The 24,009-nt window shown below is 35.5% G+C and overlaps 1 protein-coding gene across 1 annotated transcript; it reads right to left on the bottom strand.

Annotated features, from left to right (window-relative positions):
* Positions 1 to 499: 499 nt before the first annotated feature.
* On the bottom strand, positions 500 to 23,507 carry IQUB (IQ motif and ubiquitin domain containing). The gene is given in 12 exon segments (XM_009883693.1): positions 500 to 796; positions 2,982 to 3,167; positions 5,538 to 5,786; positions 7,426 to 7,602; positions 9,041 to 9,211; positions 14,660 to 14,835; positions 18,935 to 19,145; positions 21,033 to 21,188; positions 21,433 to 21,447; positions 21,450 to 21,613; positions 21,719 to 21,880; positions 23,051 to 23,507. Coding segments are annotated over 12 exon segments (2,292 nt in total). The 3' UTR covers positions 500 to 628.
* Positions 23,508 to 24,009: the final 502 nt, after the last annotated feature.

Genomic DNA, 24,009 nt, shown 5'->3' with positions numbered 1-24,009 from the left:
AACAGTCTGCATCGTGTATTTCGAACTGTAAGTCTGATTTACAATAATTTCAAGATCTTGGATGCAATAATTACATGCTGGTAGTTCCACTATGACCATTGAGATCAGCTATAAAAAGTAAAGTTATTCTTTTGCACAAATGCTTGCAAGGCAAAGAAGCTATATGTGGAATGGCATATCAATTCTGTTGTTCTCTAGGAATTTAGGGTTTGAGAGGTTTTCTGCCTTATATGGTTAAGATGAGATAAATACATTTAACACAGTGTTTATAGTATTATTTTTCTAATTAAAAGGTAAGAAAGAATTAGCTAAATTCCCCCAACGGGAATATTACACTACATACAGGATGTTCCAAGCAACACAGGCACGCACACAGAAAGACAGTCATTGCTCTAAGAATTTAGGATTTACAAAAGCTCATCAACAACATTTTACTTTTTAAATAATGAGGTTACAAAACATGAAATGCAGTTATATTGACTGGTCAAGATCAAATTATTTTATTCTCAGAAGTTTATTTTGATCAGTGTAATACAACTAAGGTATTGGTGAAAAAATACATTTCTTCAGAATCAAGGAAATTGTATTAATCAATAATTCAGTTAACTTTTTTAACTTCACCTAAGAGTTATGTTTTTGTACCAGTAGGAATAGGCGTAGCTATTAAAAATTCATTTGCATTAGCCTGATTGTCACTCCTATGCAAAAATGATGTCATCGCGGGAATCTGAGCAAAGTAGTTTTTTGCCCGGATATGCTTATGTTTTATTCTGTGAATAAATGCCGCTTCATAAGCCTGAAAGCAAAAAAAAAATCCAAATCCCATTAAATACAATTAAAATATCTAGCAATCTACATGTTGCTTCATATTTTAGGCAGTATAAATAGTGACCGTTTAATTAAACCAAGCCAGATAATTTATTCATATATGATACATAATGAAATATTTTGTAGTACTATACTGCTATCTTATGGCCCAATAGTGAAAATTACTAACAGCTCCGTGTGAAATTAGTCACCTTTTAAAAACAGAAAAACTTCTGGCATTTTTTTATCCATTCAAGATAACACTTATTTCTTTTCAGGTAAGAACATTTGTACTTCCCTTTGAAAATTAAAAAAGGCAATGCCCAAATATCAACATTTGCAAAGTGACGACTACAGGAAATTTCCTTGACAAGAATCAGAGTAATTATTTCCAAATAATCATAGCAGCAAGCATTTTGCAGCATTTCAGTCAGCCTTTGCGTTCAGTGGTGACATTTTCCTAAATTTCTAGTAATTAGTAGTAGTTCAGATGTTGTAATAAATAACCAAAACATTTAGTTGAAAAAAACCTCTTTGCTATTGCTGTAGTCATTGTTATGAATAATTGCTATTAAAGAAAGTACTTGAAAGGCCTTTTTTTATTTCAGTGAATGAGAAACAATGATTCAATTTATGACATTCTAACTTTAGCTCATTTTCCTTATTTCACATTCTTTTTTTTTTTTTTTTTTTTTTTTTTTTTTTTGATACAAAGCCTTGGCCATTACCAGTGAAGAAAGGTGACTCTTCATTATAGCTTCTATTTTTGTAGCAAGAACTAACTGAAAATTCCTTACAATTTTTAGGCAGGTTTGCATACCTCACCTGTTGCTCTTCTGGCCTAACTCCCAGCTCCACTCAACCTCTGGACTTAATCAAGTTAATGGCATCTCTTTGACTACAGCCGGAGTTAGGAAGTTAAACCAGGTAAGTGCATAATCAGAATCTTTGCCTGCCATAATGCTAGTAACATACATTTGCGGATGCAGAGAAGCATCGCTAGATTCAGACTGCCTGAACAGTCTTGTTGACTAAAAGTGAGACAGAGGAGTCAATAAAGGAATTTCCAGCTTGAAATTGATTTTACCTTTTAAAACTAATGCTCACATAATCATGTGTCTGCTTGAAGACACAAGCTAGGCGCACACACACACACAAGACATCATGGAAGGCAGAATTCCCTTTACCTTTACAATTCCCTGACTGATATATTTCGTCCCCAAAGCAAACCTTTCATTAAGAGAGCAATTCATTTGCTCTGTCAGCCTAGTTATCTCATACTTTTAAGACTTTCAAAAAAGAACTGCAATGCGTAACAGCTGAAGCTGCATGTGATGCACACATATGGTGTTAGAAATTGAATTAACTGAATCAAGAACACCCTGAACGAAAGGACACTACACAACTACGACCTCAGATTGCTTCTTACATAAATCAATAACCTCTTGTGCCTTAGAAAACTAAATACCATATGATGGCCAGTGAGTGAGATATTTGCCAGACTACCATGTTCAGATATGGAATTTAAGGGGAGTGGTGTAAAAATGCAGAGTTTCAATTACTTCTTTAATAAATTATTAAGTTTTTTAACTCAGAACAGCAACTATGTTTTATTGCTTAATTGCAAATTATAGGATTACATTGTCAGGGCTACTTACATGAAATTTATCTAAGAAAGTAAATTGAGACAAATTTTATTATGAGAAATGGTCAAGCTCTAGACAAAGAACCATTCTGTTATTTGATGAGAAATTTATAAGGCCAGGAACTAATGAGGCCAGAGCATGTGCAAGAGCCCAGTATTTATGGTTAGTCTTTAGTATGTTTTTCATCCAGGCCAGCTCTTGTCTGACCTAGGCTGAGGGAAGAGCATAGGCATGGCACTACTCTAAGTAGGCAGCATGGATGAGGCCCCTTAGCTCCTTGCATTTCGGGAGGGAGAACCAGGGCAAGACAGAGTTCAGGTACATGGATGCGAGTTGCACATGCCAGCTGCCCTCTGGACTAGTGGCTGTTTTATTTAATAGTACAGATGCAATTATTTAAATAGTCACAATGGGCTACTTTAAACAGGGATGAGTGTAAGGATTAAATTTGGCCAAACATCATTAGTCACAGGATTCTATTGGAACATAACATAAATACTGTAAAAAATTAAGCCCATCAAATTTTACCTTCTGAAGGTTACACAGCTTAAGATGTGCATCTGCCTCATCTTTAGTGAGGAGAATAGTGTTCCACGGAGACCACTCACGCTGCTTATCCCACCTGACCATAACCAAATCATAGAGGTCACTGCAGGCACTGAGAGCTGACTGACGGCCCCATATGTTTTCAATCATGTACTGCAGATCTTGATGCTGAAATGGAAAACAGGGTTAAGAAGGATGAAGCATGTTTCATTCTACAAGAAAAGCACTGTAACCATATATGAATTCAAATATAGCTTTGAGTAAAAAAAAAATTTATGTGTATGTCATATAACCACTTGATTAAAGAATGTCTAGACATAAACATCTTCCTTCAGCATAGCATGGCAATCATTAACTGCATTTTTCTTGTATCATCTCTAAAATATTACATTCTTACTTCGATTGTCTCTGCCAATGGCAATTCATATCTTCTGTTGACATCCTGATTGCTTAACTGCTCTTACAAAGCTTCTTAAATCTCATGTTTTTTCTCATATAGTATGTTTAAGCCTATTCAGACCCTTTTGGTTAATAACAATAATCCATCTCTGTCATTACTGAGATGACTTCCCCATTTAATTCTTGGATTCAGCATTAATGTTCTTTAATAAATGAATTATTACACTACTAAATTACTTAAGGTTTACATTAAATCAGAATAATCTGGCCTGGAAAACGTGGGAAATTAGGATAAGAAAAATTCCCACCTATGACAGACCCCAAATCCCTCCCTGCTTTCTTTCTTCCCCTCACTCTGCCGTTGACATATGGAGAGTTTATTGCACTCATGATACTGTTGCTCATTTTACCAAATGAGATTATAAGACCAGGTAGCTATGCTACTATATTAACAAAAAATAATAGAAGGTCTTCTAGTACAGAAAGACCTTTAAATGTACTTTTAACCTATGCCTAAGGTTAATTTATGTTAATCCTAATTTGTTAAATTTATTACTACGTATCTGAAATCACTACTAAATCTTGATAAACACAGCCTTTTGAATGAAAGAAAAAAAATCTGGGATGGCATTTACTACTGAACTTTGGCGACTGTTGTTGGGAGGGAAAGGGAAAAAAAGCAAGTAGCTCAGAAAAAAGATTAATAATTTAAGGAAATATTAGGGAAAAAAAACCCCAAAGCAATTAGTGATTTAAGATTTAAACCTCTGTTATTTAGATATTTATAGCTCTAAAGAAAAGAGGTTTATTTGGATGAAAATGACATAGTATCCAGAGATGTTGCAGTGGTACCACTACAAATGGAACTGCAAGTGAGGGCTTCTGGTGTCAGCAGTTAAGAAGCAGTCATGTTTCAGTGACCACCAGCCTTCCCAAGTGCTGTGATGTGAGAGAGGTCCAAAAGGTTTTGGAGGATGTTTACATATTATGATAAACTAAGTTAGACACAGACAAAAAACTTTTCAGCTTAAGTGAAAACCAATATGGATGAACATCATCTACAAAATCCAGGTTCTTTGATAATATTTCTTAACACAGGTGTGATAATTAAAGAATCCCAATCTTCCTTTCGGCAGCTACCATTGACAAAGTGCTAAACCGCAGCATGACTTGTTTTGGTAGCAGTGGGATAGTGATTTTTTTTTTTTGTTTGCTTGCATGTTGTTTCAGACATACAGAAAATACAGTTCAAAAACTATTCTATGAATATTGATGCTGTAGAGATTTTTATTACTAAATGTCAGAAAGTTCAAATAAATCTTGGCTGTTCAATATTTTCAATAAATAACAGTTTGCAATTACCTCAGATTTAAAACTTTCCCAGTGGACATTGGATGTCAAACTCTTTTGCTGACGAAATAAGTAATAACAACTAAGAGAGAGAATTTTCTGAAGACAGAGGCAAGAAGTTCTTTGAACTGAGTTGTTCCAGTAATGATTATTAAGAAACATTAGTTACTTAGTAATATTGCAAAATATTACAGATTATTACAGATGATGGCAAAAAATTAGAAAATCAAAATATTTAGTGAATCCCTCTCCTAATAAATGCAAAACAGTAAAACTTCCAACTATACAGATATTCTGACATAGAACAGGAATGTCAAAACCTCAGCTCCTTTGTTTTTTTCCTTCTGATAATACAGAACAGTTTAGTTGTATTACTAAAACAGTGCAAATAATGGGGCTCAAAATGTTTTACGAGCATTATGTCTTGAACAATATTACAGTCACAAAATCACTATTGCTGCTTTACAAATGATGCTAGTGTCTTTAAGCAACAGGACAGCCACTGCAGAAACAGAAGAATAATTTGGGTCATCTGATTCTTTGACCTGTCAGCTAGACTTCTACCTTCTTTTAATGTATAACCTAAAATCAATCACTTTTGAAATTACAGCTATACTTCAAGAGCTCAAGTGCTTCTTCTTTATGGTATGGAACATCCCATATCACAGGAAGAAGTTTTTGTAGCTTTCAACCTATTTCTCAACCTGTCAACAACATACATAAAATAAAGGAAAAATTATAGTCAAAGCCACTGGTATCCATTATTAGCAATGCTCTTCCAGACAGTACCTGAATTAAGAAAACAATTTTAGCATCATCGTGATAATCAACTTCAGACTTTCTGAGATTTTCTAGTATAAGTTTGTATTTCAAAGATGCGTCTCGTCGCCGAGCCTCATTATCAAGCTTGCAACACAAGTGACATCTGCCAATGGTGCAGGAATTAGCAGGAACAGGAAACTCGCTAGATGGTAAGTAATTTTCGCAACTGTGACAGAAGTTAACATTTTTATAAAGCTTTAAGGGATCTGGTGGAACCTAAAAGATTAAAAAAAGTTAATTTACCACAAAGTATCTTTGTATTACTTGTTTGTCACCCTAACTCTGTCAGAATAGATTTTATGTATAATCATGTAAATATTCTAACATGCAAAGAGCTAGTAATATTTATTTTAAAATACCCAATACTTTTGTTTTTTTAAAGAAACAGAAGATCAAAAGCCACTGTATTTTCTTATTGTACTTGTTAAAATCAGTTATATAAATCAGTCGATTCATTTTTAAGCTATATGAAGATCCTAGACATTATACTCCAATGCTCTTGCTGGCACTTTTATGTATGCAGATCCTCAGACATTCTGGAAAGCTGACAACACAGAGAAAACAGAAACTAATTATTCTGCATTTAATTTTTCATATAGAATCTTCCCTTTATGTCAAAGATAAAACCCTGAGATTATGGGCATATTAATATTTTGGCATAAGAATATAAAATCATCAGAGCTGCATGTCCAAAATCTATATAGGAGAAGATAATAAATTAAACTTGCTAATGACCTCCTCATCCTCATTTTGCTTCATGGGTTCTGGAAAGCATATAATGTAGTCTGAGCAAAAGGCCCAAGTCTGAAGTTGGGTAATTTGAGTAGTCTGATAATCCAGCTACCTTTTCTGGTCATGTGCCTTTTTTTGAAAACCTGAGGATTTGGTCACTTTGACTGTCTGTTCATGAACTGCCATCTTTTTTTATGGTCTACAGAAGGTTACAAGATTCAAATACAAATATAGGTACAATTCAGCCTTCAACTCAAGGTACAGTTAACCAAAAGCTACAGAAGACAAAGATCTCCTGTCTCCAGTCTCTGCTATGACACATCTAGGTAACCCTGTTCATAAACCTAGTATAAAATAACTGTTAGTTGGTTCTAAATCTGACTACCATTTACTGACAGATTCTCTACTCCTGAGATACCATCAACCACTATAAGACGAATCCTCTTCTGAGAGATACAGAATACATGTTGCTACCTAAAGCAGCAACATATGATAGTGAATAATATTTTTAACTGTAATCTGTAGGCAGAAAAGAAAAACAATCACACAACTTGAGAGGTGTCTATCACTTTCTTCACTTCCTAGCTATATCTTCTCCTGAAGTAGCAACTGGTTGTACAACAGAAGCTCGTAACATCTCTTGCTTAGGTGGGAACTCATTAGACATCACTTTGACAATGGCAATATTCTTCCTTTCTGGACGCATGGGATACTGCCCCTTGTCAGGGGGGGTGGGGTGGGTGGGGGTGGTGAGGTAACTGCTCTCTCTATTGGTTCCCCATTCGCTATTACATTTTACTGTTACTACCCCATAAGATCTACCATTTATAATTCTCAGATTTTTTATTTCATACATAGAGTTCCTAGGCTCTCTCAGTGCTATCAGCCACTTTATAGGTTCTCATACCCATGTCTATGCCCCATGCTTCCTATATGATTATATAAGCTTATTTGTGTGAAGCTTGTGTACTTGCTACATTTTACTTCTTTACTTAACTTCTTCCAGCAATTCTACAGCAAAATGTAAAACAAAAAAAAAAAAGCTTTCATTGTCTTCCACTCCCCTTCTCCACCATCTTTAGTTTGATGGCCACTATGTCAGACTGCAAAATAGGAACAATACCTTAAGTATCCTAGCAACTTCAGGGTTAAACTTCGGAGTTTTAATATACTGAAGAAATAATGTACAAATTCTTTTCCTCAGTCCTTCTAAGTTGCATTCTTTCACCTCTCTTGACATAAGATCAACTTCCCTGTCAATTAATTCCACTATTTCCTGTGTTAATTTGCATTCATGTTCCTGAAAGAAAACGCAATGGGAAAAAAACCTCCACAACAATCAGGAAGTAAACAGACAAAATACTTCTAATGCAGATGCGAAAGCAAACTATGGATTCTATGCCAATCATTTGTACCTCTGTATGTTCACATAAGAACATGTTCATAGAAGAATTAGGAAAACAACCTCCAAGAAAACTAATGTAAAGAATTACAAACCTGAGAATGCTTACAGATTCTGCTTTAAGGAGCCTGTACATATACCAAAGGCGTGAGCAACTGCAAACCTGGAGGCATTAAAAAATGCTAAGCAGAGGCACACAAAACATGCAAAATTTTCAGTCTCCAAAAGCCCCAAGAAATATCTCCCTAAGAAGCTGCCTTTGGTTATGTGATAGGAAGTGTAAAGTATATACACAGTAGATGGTTTAAAAAAAACAACAACAACAACCACACACAAAAATAAACCAAAGCAAAACAAAAAAAACCCCAAACCCATCACACAGAAGACATGGGGAACTTCATGAGTAAGCTTGGAAATTAGTCATGTCAATATTCCAAATGCTTAGCAGGAGATTTTCCAGAGAAATATAGGAGGTGAATGAGTTCAATATCTTCTCACCTAAAATAAGAGTGCTAATTTACAGAAATTCTAGAATTTGTTCATTACAGCATTATTGACTTGTATTAAAATGGGCAAGAGTTCATAAACCAGCAGTGCTCCCAAGGCTATATTTGCTTTAGATCAAATTCTGGTACTATCACAGCAAACAGCAAAATGTTTGTTTTAATAAGACCAGGAAGCAGCTTTCTATTTTAGTTTGATGTCAACACTATCATCCTGAAAGTACCTTGAAACTCATATTATTCTTTTTGTACATGAATAAATAAATAAAACAAATATGAAAGACTAAAACAAATGCAACCAGCTTCTAATGCACTGGGAACACTGGTGGCAGCAGTGGGGTCTGGGAGTGTGGGGCAAAGAAAAAAATAAAATAATAAAACCCCCCAGTATTTGCCACCCATAAAACTGGCAACCCAAACCAACAGATACATAAGGCTCTAAACAGACATTTCAAAGAACTGGGAAAAAAAAAAACCTAATAGCCACTAATGTCTCTGCCATGGTTTTCATCAAGTTCTTATAAATATTACGTTAAACTTTGTACTAATTGTATTATGAATTAATATACAAAAATGTCTAAAATCATGGGGTTAAAACTCTAACACAACTTGAAGAAAAATGCACACAAAGTGAAATACGAATTTAGAGTATATCTACAACAGAAATTACACTCTCATGCCAGGTGGTACACTAGGCTTTCCCTTGCTGCAAGCTGATCATCCTGGCGCCTGTCTGCCAGAAGAAGCATTGCTTATGTGTCAACAGAAATAAGTGATGGTATCTTTCAGAAATACAGCTTCAAGCTAAACTTAAATAGAAAAATAAAACTTACCTTTACTGTATGTCTAAGTGTTAGCAGCACGTCTATCCTCTCCTCTTTTGGGATGTCATTCATGCTAATGCTGCGGTAGATTTCAAATAGTTCTCTGGCACGGAGCGTGTACTGTGTATCCATTTCAGTGACTTTTCCATCATATGCTTTCCATCTCTTAGGTTGTGCACACTGCAGAAACAATTTGTATAACTGAGCTGTTATAATCTGATCACCAGCTGAACAAGTGTGTTATGTTACATAAAGTTTTACCAGAGGTGAAACAGCTACTTAACATTAATGCTTGACTAATAGGAAAGGCTAATTCTATTGCCAGTACCTCTTCCACAAGAGCGAGTGTTCAATGGCACACTTTGTTTAAAGTTGCAGGTCATGAAAATTTTGACTTACAGTTTATTAAAAGTAAATAATATCTTCTGACAGGGATATGCTCTACTTCTTTAAAATTAATTTGCTGACAGTAGTGTTAGAATACATTTGCTCTGCATTTCATCTTGCAGTCATAAATCCATCTAAACTATCAGTAAAAATCAATGGAACTGTTGACTGCATAAAGACTGCAAATTTAAGGCCTCAGAATCGACTGCAGTACAAAATATCTCCAGGGAACTCTTCTATTTCTGCTACCTATAGAGGGACAAGAGGCACAGACTTTGTTAAACCTGACTAAGGCAGAGTATGAGTTTACAGCTTATCGGATACTTCACCTAGCTTGTTTGCTAACTTAACCACATTCATTACGCCTACTACTTCAACTGTCATTTCACACATCTTTAACTTCTATAGACAGTGAGAAGTTACACGGTGTCAGCTGCCCCACTCAGCGGGAAGAGTCCAAACACTCTCCTCTTCCAAGAGGACTGGTTTTGGTTGCAAACCACGCTCTTACATAGGGAGGTAGGCACCTAAATCCAATGGAAAGATAGTATTCAAAACCCTCTCCCCATCATAACCTAACTCCACTCCCTTTCCTTAATTGGGACGGCTATTTGGAACCTCATTCTGTGTATTAATTGTTCGCTTTCACTGTGTTTGGAACTTGAGTGTTCACAAACACTTGTGAACTTCACTTTGCAGTCTCAGTGCGAGTTAGGTACAGCAACACTTCATGCAGCATTCACACGCCTAGTAGTTTTCTGGATATGACCCCAGCATTGATGTAATCATTATTTTGACCAAATATACAGACTTGCTATGGTGAGAAGTCATAAAAATACCAAGAATATTAGATAGTTAGAACAGATACAATTAGTCACCACCACAATCAAAATAGAGCTTTCCTCACTTTTAAATAAATAAAGTTAGGTAGGCAAAAGAAAGACAAAATAATTGAAAAAGGATTTAACGCTGAATAACTGACATTTAATTGCATTATCAGTGGGGGTGGAACTCTAATTAAAGGAGGTATGGTTAATGAGAGGTCACAATTCAGAGCCAAAAATGATTAAGAAATGCAATAGCAAAACCAGATCTTAGTAAAAAATAAAACTCTTAATTCCGCAGTGAAATGTTTGAACTTCTTCAAAACTAGAAAGAGGCAATTTTCTCTCTGTCCTAAAAAGGGAGCATTCTACTGTAACTTCATGACTTTGTTTCACTACCTGTGTACAATGCCAGGAAGTCTTTAAAAAAAAAAAACAACCCCAAAACCAAGCAAACAACAAGAAAACCCCACCAACTTAGAAGCTGTATCATGCTGTGTCTCCTTTGTATGGTAGACTGGGAAAAATCACTGTTTTCCACAGAGTAGTTAATTCAGTACCTACATTTGATCCTCTTCAATGAAATCACTTATTATAAGACAGAAAGGTCATTTGCTTGTGCTAGAGAGAGTCAATGGGCAGGTTATTAAATTTCTATAACCTAGGAAATGGTTATTAAAACTAGATTCTTCTGATAAATTTGCGACAACCCATATATGAGCTAGCAGTCTTGGTATTCCACTTTGCAAATGACCCCTAACACAGACCAACTATATTATAATAACTTCTAAATTATTCAAAGCAAGATATCATATCTGTAACTTCTGTAATTTTTCTTACTACCTCATCATAACTGGGTATTACAGAAAATAAAATAATTTAAAAAGAAACAAATTATGCAGCTTTGTACTGAAAAAAATAAATAAATACAGAGGTCTCATCAATATGAATATTTCCAGTATTTCAGAAAGTATCACAAGCTGTCGGATTTCAGGACTATTTTCACGTATCCAAGATTGCTGTGAGAAAACTAAAACTGTGAGATTTTTTGCCAGCTTTTTCCTTTCCTTTAAGTCTGCTGGCAGTGCTATGGAATTTACAATAATCCTGTTATCTGTATTACTTCAGAGAGCAGGACTACTATAACTGCACTCTGCTGCCAATGCATGAAAGCAAAAAAAAAAGCACCTGAGGAGAGAAACACACCACCACAGACACAGAGAGAAAAAAGTAAGAAAAGTGGGAAAAAAAAAAAAATATCCATAGGCTGGGTGCAGAAACAGCACACAGCATGAAAGGTCTGAACTGAGTGTTAATAATTACATAAATTCTTTTAAGAAAATATGATTGCTGTATCAAAGCTTAATCAAGTACTTCCTCTTCAAAATACAAATGCTGAAGAAGAATGAGCTCAGCATAGAAAAGAATCCCCTAGAATGTTGTGCGCACACAACCAGTAACAACCATTGTAAAAGCACACATGCCTGAGGAGGTACATGCTTAAAGTAGCAAAGAAGGGGATGAAGTTTACATGGAGAAGCAAGTTTCACATCACTTTGGCTATTGCAACAAAAGGAAATGCTTGCAGCCTTCCGATGTGAAAGGTGTTATTTCAACTTCAGCTGGCAAGTGTCTAGATTAACATTATCAGCTCAAAGTTCAAGAAATAACAGAATAATCTATACTCTAGCATTCCAACAATAAATTTCATACTACAGTGTCTAAATGGCACTGCTACAAACATAAAAAACCCATCCATTTAATTTTGAGACTTCCAAAATTCTTTTTCATTTCTTTTATTTTTTAAGAAATGCAGAAATTGTTACTTTACCTCTGAGTTAGGCTGCCATCTATGTCAACAGTTTAGAACAACACTACAAACCCTACAGCTGACATGAAAAGAATAATTTGCAGTAGTTCAGAAGCTCACTAGATTTTCAAAAAGACACCAATCTCTTTAATAACAAACATAATTTATAAATTTAAAACATGAATAAAAAAAATTAGTACTATGTGCTTCAGAAACATGTCCAGTGTTTAGAAAGAGGGAGCATCTCTTGTCTTTCATGAGTCTCCTGAATCTCCAATCAATTGTCACTAAGAATTCCAGTACTGAAGAACATTTTGCTTCTGATTCCTAGATATAAGAAAACTGTACAACCTCTGAGAATATACACTAGAAGTAATCTATCTAGGGTAGGTCATTGGAAAACAGTCCTTAAAGGAAAAATAGAGATAGAGACTCTGTTAAGAGAAAAATATATTTAGTTTGACTGTTCCAGGCTTCTTTTTCTGAGAAGATAACAGAATAGATTGTAAATAGTAGAAGCAAACATTCAACATATAAATGATTCAAGGTTTTGATATCATTCCTAAATACTTAGTTTTCTGGGGTTTTGCACTCTTGAAAGCAGTAATGTGAATAAAATCACATCACAGCCGTAAATTTGGTAACAGTTCTACCATCATTTCAGATAAGTAATTTGTTCATAAAGAAGAAAGGTAATAAATTTTATCAAATCCCTTTTTACAGTCCAGTTCCCATATATCAGTAATAAGAAGAATGAAAAAAGTCTCTTTTGGACAAAACTGCCATATTTACTTTTGAGCATTACATAGTCAAAATTAAAAAAAAAAAAAATTAGATAGTAAAAAACCTCCTTCTGTTGCAATATTTCTTTACATAGTTATGTCACATACTATGAAAACAGCCAGAAAATAAACTATTTCTTTTTTCTGAAGGAATGGATTGCTGGGGTGTCTAACTAAAAAGGACTTTTTTTTTTAATCTTATGCCATTCTAAATCACCTTTGTGTATGAATGAGTTTTCATCTCTTGTATAGATGAAAGCCTAAAGAACACTTATATTACGTTTCATCCCCAAGATTATACAAGAATAAAATCTCAAGTTAAAGTTCTAACACGAAACTAGTTGTCCTGGTTTGAGCAACACAGGATTAATTTGTCTTTCAGTGATTTTGCTTTTCGGTAAGGTCTCTCCTAATGCTTGGGAAAACTGCACTTTTAGAAGACTCTAGTGTCTGAATTTCTGAAAATATTTACTTTCAAGGTCTCAGTGTTTTCAAGCTCACCGGGTGCAGGGATGAGGAGGAGCAAGACCCTTGATATCTGCCATCCTACGAACTTCTTGCCCCAGTGCCCAACCCCTCAGCCCTTCCCTTCCTCCCGAAGCCATAGCGCTTGCAGTGTCCGACATTTGCTGTCCACTGCTAGGAGTACACAGCTTCCTACTGATAGAGTTGGCTGAATATAATCCTTGTATATTTTATATTAGTATTGGGATCAGTATTGGTTCTGGAGTGTTATTAACATTAATTATTTAGTCTTATTCTATTAAATCTGTTCATATTTTAACCCTCAGGTTTCCTTGTCTTTCCTGATTCCCCTCCCCACCTGGAAGGGGTCATCAGGTGATAGAATAATTGTCTGAACGACAATAAATTGTGAATTCCTCAAACAATAACACTAGTTAGTTAATAACTGAGTTCAACAGGATTTAAGATTCAGTCAAAGCTCTTCTGGGTTTCTATCCTGCACATGAAAACAGAATAAATGCTTTCTTTAAAGACAGGCATACAATGACCAAAGGTCTGTGCTCAATGGGGAAATAAATGACAAATCTGGGTCCTGAAGGATAACATTTCTGAGAGAAGAAAAAAAAAAAAGAATCAATTAATCCATTCTACAGGGTTAAAGCTTAATTTTACAAATACTTGTTTAAATGTTCGTATTTAAGTTTAAATGCAGTACTAAACTTTTCACTATAGAGAACAATGAACATACCAGAGGGATGACCACTTAGTCACTAGTTTTGATTAGTGAAACTGACTAGTTTTGAAAGAGAAGCTAACAGGCAGATTTTTAAAATTTCAAAACCAGATTTGGAAAGAGCAGAGTTTCATGCATTAATTCCTACATCACTATACACACAATACAAAACATAGAATGGTATGCAATATCCTGATGCTTTATAACCTCAAATTAATCATTCTGAATTGTTAGAATTTGAGTCTTTGATCCTGTTAACAGTGCCATCAGAATCACATTCTTTATGCAGAATAGTTGCATAATATAAAATTCATCCACTCAGCACTATTTTTTATATTATATCTACACAAGTCCCTATGTCTATGATAAATCTCAGGTGACCATCTTAATGATGCACTTTTTGTCCTTCAATCAGTCACAGAGCTAAGAAATTCTCAGCTTGGAAAAAGAAATTTATTGAATTGTATTGACATGAACAACTAGATAATTTGGATATTTATAACATTAGCATTCACATAATTAACTGTTAAAGCTACAAAAGTTACTTTTGGCAGATAGTGTCCCGATGTCTTTTCTGTTCCTGTATTTTCGTGTTCTTTATGTTCAGCTTAAAGTTACATCACTGACCTTATCCAGAAAGCGCAGTATTGCTTTTTGTTGATTCTCCTCATCTGCATTTAGTTTGTGTCTCCCAATGGAAGCAATCAGCTGTGCCTCTTGTTCCACAAGTCCACAAAATGCTGCCTTTCTTTCAGCTCCAGTAAGAGTTTTGTTAATCCGTTCAGTCTCCTCCTGCCTCCATACTACAGACAGAGATATTTGGGGTATTTTTTACAAGATCTTTTCCAGTGAAATTTCTACTTTCATATTTAAGAAATACCACAATTAATTTTCAATATTTGTTAAAAACCAGTTTCTATCTTAGGGAATTGATTGCTATGCATATTTTCAATACAGGCAAAATGGCCCAGAAATTAACCTAAGTTATACAGATGTTCTGTGAGAATATGTGTGCGTACATCAATTCCAAACTACCAATTCATACTCCAAACTTAAAGATGGGTTAGGAGAAAAAGGAGCTCTATGCGAGAAAAGGAATTTAGCTCCTGTGGAAATACGTGATGAAATGATTTCTTCACAATTTTGCATCTAAAATGACTAAACTAACTGTCTGAGTCTCAAACAGCTCCAAGAGTTATGAGCCATAGGAACTTTTAAAACAATTGCTCATCAAAGTCACAAGAAAAGATCTCCAATCTTCACATGGAGATCTCAACAGATTAAGGACAGCATCTTACTGTGGTACCCCACTAGTACTCAGCGCTGAGAATATTACTGCTTCTCTCTGCATAAATGAGTAAAATCTAAAGAAGCCTGAAGTCCTCCAAAACTGAGATAAAACTTGACTGACAGTCATGTTTAAGTCCTCCAGGTCTTGAACTGAGTATTTCAGTCGTATCACCTTTTGTCGTCTAAAGCAGACGGATGTGCATTAATTAGATAGTCATTGCTTTACTCTTCCTTTCCTCTTCTAGAACAGAACCCTTCAAGTGGAAAGAAGCGGCATGCAAACCACGCGATGGTAATGACACCAGCATGAGAATCAGTACATGCTGTATAAGAATGTACTTCTGGCTCTTGGCATCAAATCGCCAAACCACAAGTACCTGCCACACGTACAAGTTAGAGAAACATACAGATGCATAAATATGTGTCATGTCTATCATGGTTTATTTTGTAGTACCCATTTCTTGACTATAACTGCTGACACACAGACTACATGCCTTTACAGAAATCTGTTAGTAAAATCAAATTGTGTTTACTGAATAGTGTTTTCCTTTGCATACGCTGTACAAATTCTTGGCTTCTCTGAAGAGTCTGTTCCATTTTCAAATACCTCTGGAGCTTTGTAGAGAATTTTATAATATTCAAAACTTCAACATTCCTGGATAATATCTCCAAGTGTTGTTATTGTTCCAGAACAGTTATGCAAAAGCAAAACCCAGCGTAAAAGAAAACAATCCAATACGCAATGCACACTTACTGAAAAAGCCTGTAACATCCTCTATCAGGTAAGATTAGAGGCAGGAGGAGGGAAAGGAGGAAGGTTTATTTTCTGCCTGTGGCTTCCTTATCTACAACACCTTATGTTTTCCATTTCAAAATATTTCAATGCATTTCCTTAAGGCTCTCCAAGCTTTGGTATTAATATGACAGCTGTCTGACAAGTTCTGAGTACCCAAAGATATATTTTTAAGTAAAGCCATTTCAGCAAACAACAGCACTGTATAGAATGAATTTACATGAAGCTTTATATGCCTGAAGGGGGCAGCAACTTCAAAGACAGAGCAAATAAATACAGTAAGCAATTTTGTACTTAGAGAAATGAAGAAGCTGTCAATTATCATCAATAGTCACCTTCTGATTCACGATATACATATAACCAAGTTAAAAACATTCCTCTTAGATTATCAGTTCTACAGACAGAGATTTTGCTCATTACAATTTTTATTCCAGTTTTCATAAAATGAAGTAGTTCATGCTTTTCAAATAAATAATCAAGGTGTCTATTTGCAGACACTCTGAATATTTAGATACATCTCATTTGCACCATACAGTCAACAGGCAAGTTTTTGTACCAACCGGAATTGCCTGTACTGGATGACCCTGTAATAGTATCCCCTTGTTGTGATCAGCAGCAATAACCTTCACAGATCTCTAGAGGACAATAGTCTCATTCTATTACTGTCACAATGATTTAGCTTGTGTAGACTGTTGACACTGTAAGAATGTAAAAGTAGTTTCCAGATGCAGGTAGGAAAAAAAAAAAAACAAACAACTTCCTAGAACTACTAAGCTCTGTTAAAATAAAGAGCGTGACTGCAAGTCTCCAAGTAGAGAAGCAACTAGTCAACACTGGTAAACAAAAACAAACCAAAAAGATTGATACCAGACCCTTATTTTTAACAAAATGTTAAAAAGCTATTTCAAATACGGGAGTTCGGGAGTTTGTTCTGTTCCAGTTTTGAAGTGGCACAAGCTTTTTCAGGTTGCCTAAATATTAAATTCCTGAACGTGCAAAGCTGAAAGCTTTATTATTTGTGAATCCAATGACATTAAATTAAGCAAAAGAGACACTTATATAAACATTAATTTTAAATCTAAAAAATATTGGGAATATCAGCACACATTCACAACTTTAACTCGTCTTTGTTGTATCTACTGCAAATAAGACTCATCACACTTTTTTTTTTTTTTTTTTTTTTTTTTTTTTAAGTGGATCATACATTTGATAGCACAAACTGCTAGGAAGCAGTTTTTTAAAGAAAATATTGCAGGAAAGCAGTTACCAAACAGTAGCACTTGCCATAAGCGGACAGGAAAAAAAAAATATTATTTGAGTGCCTTGTTTTTTCATTACCTAGTCACACACACCTTTAAAAGGGCTTGATTCTTGTGAAATGAAAAGCTATCTATGAAGAAAAAGAGGGGTGGGGGAAACAACACCTAACAAACCACAAATCTCATGACGATACCATTCCCAAAATTCTAAAGTTTAAGACCAGTAATAATTTTTAAATTTTTTACAAATGGTAATATTTATAAGTCATTTATACATTCAAAGTGATTTGTTCAATGCCAGACAAAGTATGACAGTATTAAAAGATTAGCATCTGACTTTGGAATTCTTGAATCATGATCCTAAGCTTTATGAATAACATGCCACCAAATTTATCCTCAGTTTACCATGGAAGAAAAATACCTGGGATGGTTTAAGGTAGGTCAGGTGGCTTTGTAATGAAGCAGGTAGTCCATTAGGCCAGTTCTGCTATAGGGATGGTAATGTCCAAACTGCCAAAGAGTTATACCATAAGCAAGGACTGTAGCCTTAAATAATAAATTAGTTGTTTCAAGTCACAATGAAAGCATCTTGCTTAAAAGGAGATATTTAAAAAAGAACTCTTGCAGTTTCATTATATGCTGGTACAAGTCTACTGCTTTCCCTTGTTTTTGCTTTTCCAAAAGAACATACTCTAGGTTTTTTGTTACATTTGCAACGTTATTCTCCTGTAAGTTATGTCAATTATCTGCAGTATTCACCTTATTTTTCCAGCAAAGTTTAGAGATGCTTACCTATATTAGACAGCATCCATTCCAACAGGAAAAGTCTTTCAGGATGCCTTGTATGATTCCTAACAGATATTTAGAATTTTGACAACACAGTTTTGTGAAATGTGGAATAACTTAGAAAGGAGAAAAAGCAGGAGAAGATGACTAGGACAAAAGGAATAACCTCAGTCATATACTGTAAAATTCTGGGTAAAAATTTAATCCGTTATAAAAAATATCTGTATTAAATGATGATCTTAATAGTAATTTCTTCATAGTATTATTTTCAGTATCCTAAATGCAGAGTAAAAAGATTAAAGTAACTGTGATCCAAAATAAGTTCCTGTTCCTCTAGCTGACCTTAACATGAGAGATGAAAAAAAAAACAAACAAACCACAAACAAAAACAAAACCTGCCAAATAACATTATTGTACAAGCTGATCATTTCCTAAAAAGGTGTGCTGGGTTTGGCTGGGATAGACTTAATTTTCTTCATAGTAGCTTGTATGAGGCTATGTTTTGGATTTGTGATGAAACCAGTGTTGATAACATAGGGATGTTTTAGCTATTGCTAAACAGTGCTTACACAGTGTCAAGGCCCTTTCTGCTTCTAGAAATATATGAAAGCCAAATAATTCTTTAAAAATGAACAACATTCCACTGTAAACCAAAAAAAAAAAAAATCAAGGAAGTGTCTATAGAAACATGTCAAAACCAGAAAAGCTTGTTTAAAACAAACTGTACTTGTTGGCTGATTTAAGAGTATCCCTTTAAGAAAAAAAAACACTTACATTCTAAAGCATGATACAGTAGCTCAAAGTCATCTTTTGTTTTAGGGTTTAGCCTTCGTTCGTGCTCCCTTCTCAGTTTTTCTTCTTTCTCTTTTTTTCTCCGTAACTCTTCCTGTGCCTCCCATGCCAGCCTTAACCTCTTTTCTTCCCTCAGATTTTGTACTACATTTATAGCATGCCAACGACGGAAATACGTCTGTAATACTATTACCTATGTGTGATACAATACCAAAGAATCGTGAATTTAAAACAATACAGCATAATATTTTTTTCTTAACTGACAGTTTTTCTAGATACTTAACTACATTTTCTAAGATTTGTCTTAAAGAAAACAGTCAGGTACTATTACTCTAAACACTGCTACGCTGACTTAGGTAACTGCAGGAGTTTAATCAGTGAGTACAGTGGAGAAACTAGGTTCAAATAATCAAATTAAAGCATAAACTGCAATTACAAAATCTATTTTCCTTTTTCAGATCTCTCCTTAAAAAATACTGTTTAGCATGGTTTTATTCTTTTCTCTTCAGCTTTGTGGGCAGAGGTCCTCATTTTACTATCTGTTTATATAGTGTCTAGATTGGAAATGTAGACACATATTTGCAAAATTTCTTTTAAATTTCTAAATGCAAAAATCAACACATACACAAATAAACTGCACTTTATTTGTAAACAAATAATGAAAGTGAAATTACCAATGCTGTTATAACTTCAGAAAGAAAATTAAAAAATCCACCTTCCAAAGCTGCGGCCGTTCAAGATGAGGGAAATGTCTATAGTATGCTAAGGGAGCACAGCACACAAGCGCGAGCTGCCACCAGCTGAGTTCGCACTTCCACCACAAGCAGTTTAGCCAGGTCAATACCATGGGCTAATGAGAATTGTCCAGCATTGAAGGCTATCAGGCACAAAACCACACTAATACAGTTATACCGTCTCTAGAGATATCTTAACCTAACATTTCTCTTTAATATGTCTCCAGCTAGTATTTCAATATGGGACTACACCGCACCGTGCAAAACCATCAACCTGAACCAACACTGAACTGATGTCTCTCTACTGCGCATTATAGATTACCTAGAGATACGTTACAGATTTCAGTAAGTGGCACTAATGATCCCAGTAAAACATACTGGTAGTCCTGAGGAAACCTTTACCTACTTGAGTTCCAATTCTACCAGGTGCTTATTGCCGTCAGCTGATGGTTCCTACAGAAGACTTCTACCCAGAAGATGTCAAAGCATCTTGCCAACCATGTCAGTACAATTATCCTACTTAGACACTTGGAGAATCAAATGATTCTCCATGTAGTTACACTCTGACTATTTTAAGCAATCAAATTAATAACTAGAGCATTTACAAAGCAGTGCCCCACCTAACATGATGTTTGGCATACTTAAGTTAGATGTGCAGTCACTAAATATGTGGTTTTCAAAAAGAAATTTGTAATGCCTAAATGGCATCGTCTACACAATGAATATACACAATCTGTCATTGGAATTGCCTGTATGAGGTAACTCAAACGCACCAGAAAGCTTCAGACACCCATTGCATGTGTTTGAACAGCTAGGTTCTACCTTAATGCCAGAGCAGGTAGCTTGAACACAATCCAAAAGGGATCAGTTTGCCAAAGGTAACATACCAAGTTTGTTAAAACAAGCAAACAACCCCAGAAAACACAGAACCCAAAAGTTGAATGTAGGTCTCCTAAATCTTAAACCCAATAGTCCATCCATTTGAGGCCAAACATTGAGCATGTAACTTAGGTCCTTCCAAAGAGACCATGAGAATGCAACAGGGACAAGCCTGTTTTAATCCCTAATGCTCTATATGGAAGCTTAACTGTCACTGTAAGAAAGAAAACAGTAAATTCAGAATTCTTAATATTTAACAAATTGCAAGGTCTCAAATGTGGCTAAAAAACACAGAACAAACACACGCTTCCCCCATATCTGCAAGATTAGAAAATGTGAAGATTAAGCAGATATTTTGCAGTTCACTTTTAAATTCACACTTTGAACATTCTGAACACCCATTAACTATTCAGATAACCTCCGTAATACTTTGCTTTACAGATAGTTTCAAACAGATAGGAACTTACTGCTTCAAGTCTACGTTTGTGGTATTCTTCCGCTGTAAGATACTTTCCAGGACTTATTAGTTTGTCGGTCATGTTTGACACATACAGGCCAATTTTAGTCATCTGTGTTGATGTTGTATTTTTTGTTTGTTGTGGCTTATTTTTTTCAAAAACCGTCTGGGGAAGAAACACATGTCAGATTATAACAAAATATACGCTTTTTTTTTTCCTTATTACAAAAAGTGGCAAAATTAGCTATTTGTAACAAAAATCACATTACCAGTTATATTCATCCACTAAATTCTTTCAATTGCACACTTATTTCTCATCTACTTCCTCATTCCTGTTGGAAATAATTGTGTCAACATTCTATTCCGTTTGGCAAGAACAACATTCTAAAAAGACACTACAAAGCCATTACCTGTGTTTCCCTATTTTACAAAATATCTGAATTCCTTTGTCAGGTCGTTTTTGGGGTATCGTTTGTGATCCTGCATTATGAAATTCCATTCCTGTTATCCTGTTCTTAAATCCACCCAGAAATGGTTTATGATAGGTAGGTCTTTCAATTTTTACAACTACATCTTGAAATGAATCAGAATCTGTTAAAACAGAAGTTCCAAGATAGAAATATTGTTTCTTTTAGGAACAGACTGAGATTAAAGCACGATTATATATTTTGATATATGTGTGAAAACAGCATTTACCTGTTTGTACTCTGACAGTTATGACATCAGGCATGTGGTAATTCTGTTGAGCTGTGTTCCCAGGAAAATGTTCCTGATCAAGATATAACTTCCCAGACCACATCATATCATCAAAGTTAGCCCTAGTCCTCCTAAGAGTTTCATTATCTTCAATCATGCTTCCTAAAAATAAAACGAAAATTAATTCCTGATAAGCTTCTCAACACAAACATATAAATAACTCTTTCATGTTTACCCTGAGATGATTTTATTGAAATACTGCAACACAAAATAATCATAGATTTTTGAACTGGAAAGACAGTCTACTTGAAAGCTGCAACAGTACGTTTTAAAGAGATATCTAATGTAATACAGCCACCACATAAAGTCATTCATATTACAATTTTTTTTAAAGTTACAGAAAGTAAATGTATTTAGTTGCAAATGTATAAAGTTACCCATTTATACAACAAACTTTTATTGAAAAATAAAATCTGCTGCAATTTAGACCTGATCTAAGCATACAATGGCTGAATCACTCTTGTCTAGCACACAATACTTGACCTGGAGTTTATTCAAAGCCTATATTCTGGACCAGATCTACTTAACTCAAAGTTCCAGAAATTACTTCTTTTTGATTTAGAGATAAGAGTCTATGTGGCTTTGGTGCAGTGCCCTTCCTAGGAAGCGACTGCCAGCTACTCAGGAGAGCATCCCAATGCAGCCCAGCCAAGAGGAAGGCAGTCAGCAGATCCGTATTCTGAAGGGTCACTCACTGTGCTCGCCTGCTGAGCGGGATGTGCTACCTTCCACTCCGAAGACCTAAGAAAACGGGGCACTGAACTGGGAAGAGAAAGTAACACAGGACAGCCAGAATGGCGAACATCGAGTGCAGGAAGTGACAGGGTGTTTCAGGGACTGCAGGAGAAAGGCATGGATAACAGAAGGGTGGCAGGTAAGTTACAGGGCAATCTAAGAGGCATAAAATAGTAAGATGATTGCTGTGGTCTAGTCTAAACTGTTAGGAGCCCATCTACTCGTGAATTATGCACTGCTGTTTTTCAAATGTGTGTACAAAACACGTATACATACTCACACACATTTCTGGAAATGAAGATCACTGTAAAATGCCATATTAGTCTACAAATTGCTACTGCAACTTGAGATAAAGAATACTTTCCTCACCTTTTAAAGCATGCTTTATATGAGAATTTAAAAAGTCACTTCAAACCAAAAACCAGCAAACATGAACAGAATGAGGGTGTGGAGGGGTGCAAGAAGCCATCATCAAGTTGAAGAAAAAAAAAAAATTCTTTAAAGCCTTAACATCCAACATTTTAATAACTTCTTTACCTGTTGCTGTCCCTCTTGCCATATTCTCTGATTGTACTGAGTTTTGAGATGTTTGCTCTTCCCTTTTTGAATTTCTTAATTCAAGTAAAGTAGAATAATTCTCATTGGTTACAGGAGATGTGCTCTGAGGTGATGTGCTGAAGGGGGCATCTGGCTCAAATACATCTTGCTCGTTATTTCCAATCACTTCTTGATTGCCTAGTCCTTCACTAGGTAATTCCCACTGTGCTGAACTCAGCTGCTCTTGTTCCTTCAGAGCTGACTGCTCCAGAGACGGCTGCTGCTCGCAGCCCTCCTCTGACTGTACAGTGCTTGTAACTCCCGAAAGCAGAGGCTTCTCTGCTGGGTCTCCATTCTTGGCCTCTCCAACTGCTCTTTGTGAGGCTGCAGATGGCTGCTCTGCACCCGACCTTTCCGTTTTAACAACTTCAAAGCAACTATCCGATGTGTCTTCCATTTCCTAAAGTATCAGCTGCATGTTTTAACCTTCCTGCAAGAATAATCACAGTATCTATTTAAAATTGCATACTAGGACATTTCTACTACCAAACACATGGGTGACTTAATAAGCTTTTTCTGTATCTATTCCCAAATAGCCTATTTAAAATAGCATTAGGCCTTTGCTTTCACCAAACGCAAAACCTTTAACATCTTCTTGTTGGTCTTTAAAAGCAATAGTACTGCATAAGATTGCGAGCAGGCAGTCAGCATAACTCTTAGGTAGATATAAAGAATATATATAAGTAAACTGTTGATATAGGTAAGTACTTCACGCAGATATAAAGAATTTAGAGGAAGGTTACCCAGAGACGGCACACCTTTAAGGTTTTCTGTGCTGGCACTGAAATAACATGGGCCAGAAGAATCCAAATCCCATATTCATGAAAAAAAAACCCAAAACAACAAACAAACAAAGGGGAAGCTCCCTACCGAGCGCCCGTCTGGGCGGGCGCCCACCG

Source organism: Charadrius vociferus, unplaced genomic scaffold, assembly GCF_000708025.1.
Source record: "Charadrius vociferus isolate BGI_N301 unplaced genomic scaffold, ASM70802v2 scaffold43, whole genome shotgun sequence".
In the NCBI taxonomy this organism is placed as follows: Eukaryota; Metazoa; Chordata; class Aves; order Charadriiformes; family Charadriidae; genus Charadrius; species Charadrius vociferus.
This window is presented reverse-complemented; position numbering and strand designations above follow the sequence as displayed.